The sequence below is a fragment of the Folsomia candida genome, unplaced genomic scaffold (genome assembly GCF_002217175.1).
Source record: "Folsomia candida strain VU population unplaced genomic scaffold, ASM221717v1 Fcan01_Sc001, whole genome shotgun sequence".
In the NCBI taxonomy this organism is placed as follows: Eukaryota; Metazoa; Arthropoda; class Collembola; order Entomobryomorpha; family Isotomidae; genus Folsomia; species Folsomia candida.
In genome coordinates, this window is record NW_019091193.1 from 19,629,151 (window position 1) to 19,637,854 (window position 8,704).

The 8,704-nt window shown below is 39.8% G+C and overlaps 1 protein-coding gene across 1 annotated transcript in view; it reads right to left on the bottom strand.

Moving 5' to 3' along the window:
- LOC110841734 (RNA-binding protein MEX3B) overlaps positions 1–8,704 on the bottom strand; it is a 28,123-nt gene extending 19,419 nt beyond the window's left edge. Inside the window, exons 1-2 of the mRNA XM_022087428.2 lie at positions 8,094–8,704; positions 7,968–8,005 (exon numbers count right to left, since the gene is read on the bottom strand). Coding sequence (XP_021943120.2) covers positions 7,968–8,005; positions 8,094–8,701 — 646 coding nt within the window. The 5' untranslated portion in view covers positions 8,702–8,704. The remainder of the gene's footprint in view (positions 1–7,967; positions 8,006–8,093) is intronic.

Genomic DNA, 8,704 nt, shown 5'->3' on the forward strand with positions numbered 1-8,704 from the left:
GTAGAATGTTTGAGATTAGTGCTGCTGGATTCCAGCACCATCCAGGCCACATTGTTCTTTGTGCCTTCCTTAGCTCCTTCCCTTCCCCTTGGACAGACATCTTTTTATGTGCGGGTGCTATTAATAGTAGTATTCCCAATGCATCCATCCTCCTACAATATATGTGTAACCCCCCTTTTTAAGCCATTTAGCGCAGGATGTGGCATGTGGGCAATACCTACCAATACCTACGTACTACCAATTTTCTATGGTTTTACACGATGATATTTGTATATCTGCAGCAACTAAAGCTGCTCAACAACATCAGCGTTTAACCCGACATTTAGCCAGCCGGAGCCACTGAATTCGGTTTCATGTCTTCCATTCCGTTTCTCATATAGTTCAGCCCTTTAATTCAACGTACATACATGTCCATAAGGAACCCAGCTGTGGTTTTCGAGCACTGCAAGTTCTTAGGATAGAACAGCGGAATATGTATCCATCCATTATCCACTACAGATGAACCATTCACTTACGCCCATATCAAAACTAAACATACTTTTGTTCTCGAGTAGTACGAGTTTATAAATGCTTTATACACCGAGATTTAGAATTTACAAGACTCTGAAGCATGGAAGCACGTTCTCACACATCACATCCTCCTGACATCCAAGAATAATTTTTTGTGTAACTTGTCCCCCTGCTACCACTTTCCCCCTTTGCAGGCATTTCATTTCCTTCTTGATTGCAATGCACTGGTTGAACGGAAAACCCGAACCGATCGATGAGCTGCTGCACTCCACTGCTTTTGCTCCTACTTCTTTATATTTCACATGCATAATGCATACCATCTTTCCAATTCCTTTAAGCACGCTTATGCTGCATTATTACAACCAAGCAAGTTTAAAGTAAAAGAAATCCCGCATTTCATTACATACCTTGTTTTGCTTTAGTATTTTACAAGTCACAACGTGCAATAATAACGCCAACATTTCCAAGGATTATAAGAAATCTTAGATCATCAAACTCTAATTTGAGCCTGCAGAAAGTAATTTTTAACCATTTTGACATTTCAACAGCCAACGCGAAGAAGGGATGCGTAACAAGTTGTGTTTCAAGTCAAGTAGGGAATGCAACTTTCGCCCAGACGGAGTTTGAACCAACGCAAATCTAGACAGCCTAATAACCTCGAACCCAACTGAACGCCACGGTGCAACAACGCCATCCACCCGGTCGATTCTCTCCTTCGATTCGGTGTCGGGTTAATACCGCAGTGCAGTCTTCACTTACAAGAGCACCAACAGCCAACGTCAAGCCAAGAATTGTAAAACATGTTTAGTAAAAATGCAAACCACTAATATGTAGGTAAATAAATTACATATATATACATCACATTGTTATACAATCCAAAATAATATGCATACAGTGATTTGATCTTTGAACGGGTCAAGCACATCCCAAATGCCGATAATCAATCACAAATTGATTTCTCTGCAAAGTATATAATTCAATGAAATGGAATATGCATTACATTCATGCAAGAATCGCGTAATTTTAGGTCAGTCAGCCCAGCCAGTAGTAATACATAAATACATATGTACATACTTCGATCTTTCTGGAAAACTTTTTTGGGCTTAACCCACATGTTTCATTTTTACAGTCAGCCAACACTTAACGAAGCCCTCCTTGATTCACACTTCTTGCCTGCCTGCCTGCCTGGTGGGTGTGTATGTACATTCCTCAGCCCTCTAAGTCTCTACTGGATGTACAATTATTCATAGTAAGTTTGAACTTGGTGTTGCACTAAAATATTCATATTTCCACATTTCACAAACTTGCTCGGCTTTACTTTTACTGTACTTTGTGACATATACTTACATATACACTCAAAAAAGTATGAGCCAGAAGGAGAGGTATAATAATCAGGAGGGAATTTAAGTTTAGTCGTAAAACGAGACATAGGAATTACATTATGCATCTCGTAACAAGTTTCTACATTAGGATGAAAACGTGTGGCATGCATGGTGGAGTTGCTGGCATGTGGCAGAGTGTTCCTTATTTGAAAGAAGACACATGCATACATAATATGTATATCTATCCATGTATATGGACACACATTCTGAGTGTGGTAGCAGATACAGAGAAAAATTACTTGTTTTCTTTCTCTCTGCTATTCAACCTGCCTCGAAGAACGGGGATGAGAATGAGATGCTAGATTTTAAGATTCCAAATTCTAATTCCAGATACTCGAGTGGTTACGTCGACTCTTTTGGATTTTTCAGTAACTGTCTCGACTCTTGAGGAATTTCTTTCCGAATAATTCAGCTTAGATATCTAACGGCGTGCGAGCAGCCTTGATACATATGAGGGGAAAGTAGTTTTATATGCATTCGTCTAAAAAAGCAAGAATTTAAAACAGTAGGATATGAGCAGGATTTGGAGAATTTACTTTAGACTCTCGGTTGCTTTCTTAACTCGGCAGGAAAAGCGACGAGTGTCCTATCAAGTCTTATTATCCAACATTATGCATTGTCAGTGTGCTGCATTTGGTTTCTTGAAAGTTAACAACCAAACGAGTCAAGGACAAGGAAAATAGGAGACCACACCAGGCCAGATGGTATTCATTTGTTCATTTTGTTGCCTGTGGAGTGTTATCCCTATGCAACATGTACACATTGAGGATGGACCTTGTGACTAATTTTTTTGCACACGACCATTACGATCGTTTTGCAGGGAACGTGGGGAGGGTGAGGAAGGTACTTGGTTTTATTTATGGCAAAATACTTGGAAATTGCAAAAAATAATCATCGACTGGGTTGTCTTAAGGTAGACGAAGCACAAAGGTACGAACTTTCTTGCTTTTGCAAGTTGCGTTTTTATGCCATTTTTTCTAAGAACGCATGCAACGATACGTATGAATTATCAAGTGACAAATACATTGCTCCTTTTTCCCTTTATAAATATAATATGCAGTGTGCCAACCAAGTTTCCTTGAATTGATCCGCAGCCAGGTCGACCAGGAGTTTACACCTAATTTTAACAATTAGTCATATAATTCCAGAGAAATAATTATTCTCTAGCATACGGCCCAATGCATCCATCGTCTTTTCGTACCAGAGGTCCCCCGAGATATCAAAAACCTGAACTTATGTACTTCGAGTCATGCTAAAGTTAGATTCCACAATGGAAATAATTGTAACAAAAGACAAATCATTTGGAAAAAGATGATGACTTTACAGTTCTTGAGAACAATTTTTGACACTTCATTTTAGTCTAAAGTTATTCCACAAAATTGTTACATGCACACACATGGATGCCAAGCGAAAGGAGCGATTTTGAGTCTACATCATTTTCCTCAACAGTTTACAACAATGGAAAAGAAGCTAAAAAGTAGTGTTTGATATAATATACATATGCTGCAGTACCTTCAAAAGTAACGAGAGCATCTTTCTTCATTTTTTGCCCAGGATATATTGCATAGCGTGCCGTCCATCTCATCCTTTGTTGGGTGGATGATATTACGACATCATTATATGCGAGTAATGCGAGGACGACGAGGAGTGACTAACCAGTAAGTGACTGAATGTCGACCGACGATGCGATGTTTCGATGAACCAAGTGGGTTCAAGGTAGATTATAATAATAGGCTTGCTTGGGCTGGACTAAACGTCGGGCTTGGTATCCATGTATATGAGAAGACAAAGTGAGGAGTTGCTTTTGGTAAAGGTGAGCGAGCGAGTGAGTTCCTTTCTTTCTTATAAGGGAATTATTTCTGGATAATGCAGCATGTAGCGAACGAACGTAGCCCAGGATTCCAGCACCAATCCGAAATTTCACCTCCAACAGCAAGATGATGAGAAAAACACACTTGTACAAGTCGTATATACATATTTTCCAGTCTTTCATCTATGAAACATGGACAGGACATCACACGCAGAAGAAATGAAATTCGTTCTTTCACGCTTTGTAGCAAAGAGGACGACCAAGAGGCAAATGCAGAGGATAAATGTATGTACATATGCCTACAGTAAATAGTAACTACCTATAACGCGACGCAGCTTAATAGACCGGCATCGCACAGAGTGAAGTAACCGTGGTTTGAATTCTTTTCTTATGTTCAGTTTGGATAGAGTTCGATGCTTCTTCAAGGTGTTCCATTCCTTCATGAGACATGAACTGGCATCGAGCCCTTGAACTCCCGACACACCAAACGAAGCAAATCATCTCATCTTTTCAACCGCAGGTTAAATGCATCCAGAATATACCCATAGTCTACAATAAGCTAGTTTAAACCTTTGTGTAATCAAATCAGGAGAGAATCAAAATCGTGAATATCTCGGAGCGATTTTATGCCTCAGCTCCCAAAATCTGACAAGTTATGCATATTCCGTTCATGTGTACGACTTCACAATTTTAGTTGAATAAACATCTCCTAACATGAACATCGTCGTCAACAAATACCTCAGAATGCTTTGGTTTTAGGTATATAAGCTTTGTACAAAACTAAGGTTATGTACAAAACATGACATCAGTATGCATACATAATAACATAAGAAGTATAAATGTACAAATATCTAGTTTTAATAACTATTAGTTAGTGCAAGTGGTAGCTTAATGCATTTTGCGTCAAATTGTGATGGGATGGTTAGATTGTGTCGTTGGATAAGCCATAACTGCCGGGAGGTACGTACTTTAATAACGCTCCTATATTGATAGGAGTCTCGTACACCGACCTTACTCATATGCAAATAATATCAGCTATAATGCATATTACATCGTGAAAAGAGAAGAGATAAATTCGAGCCCAGAACAAGAAATTTCCACATCAAACTTTTTATAGCCAATACGACATCTTCCATAATATGGATTATGGATACATGAATTCCAAGATCGTATCCCTCTCAGCAGTCTACCCAAACAATCAGATATATGTCTAGACTTGATGTAGGTAGGCAAAGGAGACCATTTGTTTTATTTGAAATATGGACCACACCACAATCACATTTGATGAATCCGTACATTGTATTAAGTCCATCTAAACTGTCGAAAACGTTGGCGCAAATTCCTGTACCATTCATGATAGTGATCATCATCTAATGTGCTTACTTGCCTAACTATATAATTGGAGGTTACGTGGTTAAAATAAGTTCTCCAAGTAATTAAAAATTATTATTCTAACCTATCTGCGCTGACCTATACTTTGGATAGCCCCTCTGATGCCATAAGAGACGATAAAATTCCCCGACCGTACGAAATGTATCGATTTGAAAACCACTACTCAAAAGGATACTCTAAAGTGTGGTGAAATAATACGACATCCGTCCATCCACAACGACGTGTGTCCATACATGTGTATTTTGCATATTATTTGTAAATATATACCGTGTCTAACCGAAACAGTGACTGACCACCATCAGCAAGCAAGATAATTAGTTCGTATAAGCGAATGGCAATCTTCAAAATTATTTCCTGTACAGGAATCGAATGGTGTTGGAGTCAGTTTATGAAACGAAAGCAGAGTACATACGTAATATGTCTACATGTGAACAGAACAAACAGCCACCAATTTATGTGTACGAGTCATACGCCTTGCAATAAAAAGCAGTTAACACAGCTCAGTGGGAGTGAATAGTTTAAAACGTAGTATTGAATTGAATTGGACACGAACTATATTAATGCTTATGCTACGATGAACCATGCTCATCCGTACCATGAACCATATTATTAATACCATCCAGACTGCCAAAGGACGAGCATAGCAGCTGCACATGCAGCAAAATGACAAAAAACATGAAGGAAGGAAGATCATGGAACATGCAGCAGTCGAACCAATGAAACAGATGGCTATTCCGTGGATACGCCATTCTCGAATCCCCAAATGAGAGCAGAGATCATATCGTAGTAGATGACAATTTTCAATTCTTGCAGAAATACACATGATAATTTTGATTTGGTCAGCATATTAATAACGAGACATGAGATTTATGGGGGATGACGATCTACATATGCACAATAGTACAGCGTATATGCATAATATGTACATGCATAGCTCTGGAGAGAAGTGAAAGTCTTCTTCAATCCACCCACAAAAGACAGATATTAATTTACCGATTGAACAAATACATAAACTTTCCTGTATGTATGCACTACTAACTAACCAATCAACAAAGTTTTCAACTATTCAAGTAGTGCCCTCATGTTTGTTCCTACGATTTAATCCTGAACCTGGTCGGTCTTTGTAAGCTAGAGCAATTTCTAGGATTGCTGGCTGGCTGGTACTCCGACTTTACAATAGTTCAGAGTTGAAATCTCCTTCCCCTTCGCATGCGTCTTTTACCACTTTCTTTCACTTGCGATGGAGGACTTTATATAAGAAGATTAGAATTGCTGCTCTTCTAACAAGTCAAACCCGAACAGTAGACGAGTTTAATTTAAATCTCAAGGGTGTTATATATAGAAGACTAGCATCACCTATACACAAACCCTGTGTTGTGATGTGAAGGAAAGACCGGAGGTAAGAAGACGAACGTCTTTTGCCAAGGAAGAAAGAAAGGTGAAGGAACGAAGAAAGGACAGACAGACCGACTCACTTCATTCCTCACAAAATTCTGTAATGCTGATATGCTCCAATTTAGTATTCATGAAAGTTGAACGGCGAAACTCACTCACTAGGACTAATTCAACACCACTGTGTGCATCGATCCATCCCTGCCACTACTGCATACTGGAATCTTAATCTAACCAGGAGCAACTCAGTGCCAGTAGTGATGTGATGAGAAAAGAAAAAGTAGTTTGACAAAGGAAAAGTTCTTCGTGTGCAATTGATGGTTCGCAGAAACGTCTTGAAATCATGAAAACGGAGAAAAGCGGAAGTTATCTGATCAACCATACCAGCAACCAGTAAACAAGAACAAGTTAAAAAAAGCTGCACAAGCAAGGTGGATATTAGATTTTGCACAGCTCTTTTTATGACTAATCAAACTATTAAAGTCATCCAGCCGTCTTGGGAGTACCTACAAGCTCAAGGACATTTAGGATCGTCAGTCGTCGTCAAGCTAAACCGTTGACCTACGTATGCATCCTTTGTATAAGATGATGCTATTAGCGGGGCTACTTCTACTAAATGTCCAACATTGAAATTGTCCTTTATCCTTCACTGCCAACACACATCCTACGTCCTACAACATTGAATAATATATGTCTGCTATGCCACGCCACTTAAATTGAACCGAGAGAGTGAGCTAAAGACGGGCGGAAGTTGCATAAACTCGTGTGTGCCGGTTGCTGGAGGGTATATGTTGTCCGTGTAGGATGGCTAAATACATATTACTTACAAAAACCCATCCACATGCACTATGGCATACACAGTTTAGATATTTAGACCAAGTGAGACTCGGAGTTTAACCAAGAATGGACGAAAAAACGAATATTATTCAACTCCCCTTTTCCTTCTTCACTGCTGCTGTGACCTTTCTAAAGCAATCCAGCTAACCAACCCTCCTCACATTTCGTGTCTATGTGTGTGCGGTTGCTAAATCCAACAACGAAACGAAGGGACAAAAAATCGTCTGGAGACCAGTTTTCGAAGAATATCTTTACACCTATGTGCATACCTTGCACCCTCTTTTGCTATTATTTTGTCCGAGTTCCAATATCGTTCAATGCAAATCTGTACCTTTACCTTACTTAGCCCCTTAGGAGGAGAACACACGACCCTTTCAATGCTAGATTTTTAAGCCCTTCGGATATGTTGTAGTAATAGATTAGGGTAGAATTAAAAAAATATACATTTCGAAAATTTCCTGACCAAGGGTATACCTTGAAAAAAATTCAAAATTTCAAAAAAGTTGAGTTTGATTGAGGTTGGTGCAAGTTGTTCGTTCTCTTGCTTTATATATGCATGTACATGCACATATGTACCTTATGAACATCCTATCTCAAACCAACGTGGGAAAAATATTCATGCCAGATAAAGGAATGAGTCTTACCTTGTCGGCCAACGATCTCAGCCACATGTTCCGAACTCCTGTAAGCAGAAACATAATTGTACGGTAATGTTAATACTCGAATCGGACAAACGATTAAGGATTGCGGTAAAACGGTATGGGACTTACGGGACAGGAACACACTCAGTCATGTTTTGACTCTTCTTGGGGAGCATATCCCCCCCACACCCATTCGCCATGGAGTATATGTCATCCGAATTTGAATTCTGGAGTTGATTGTGATGCATATTATGATGCTGTTGTTGTTGGTGGTGATGTTGCTGTTGTTGATGATGATGCATCAAACTATGCACATTGTGACCCGCATTGTGATCGTTTCCCATGGACGCAGCCAGTTGATGGAGCGAACTCAGAGATCCTCCTTCAGAGAGTCCGAGCATGGAGAGCTCAAGGGCCAGCTGCAGCTCAATGTATGAATCTTGTGGGTCAACACGTCTTTTACAAGCTGACGCGAGAAGTGCCCTCTGATCCTCATCGATGAGTGACCCACCCCCCATTCCTGAAGAGCAGCTCGTATTGGCAGATGAGGGGGTATGATACTGCAACCCTCCGTGGTCCATATCCCCAAAAGAGACTGGCTGGGGGATATATTTGCTTGCGTGCTGGGGGAGAGAGAGTAGTTGGAAGTAGTTGATTGAAAAGAAGTGATGCAGGAGCGAGACACTAAGCGAGAGACACGTCCGACCAAATCTAGCACTCGAGTGAGACTGGATCATTTC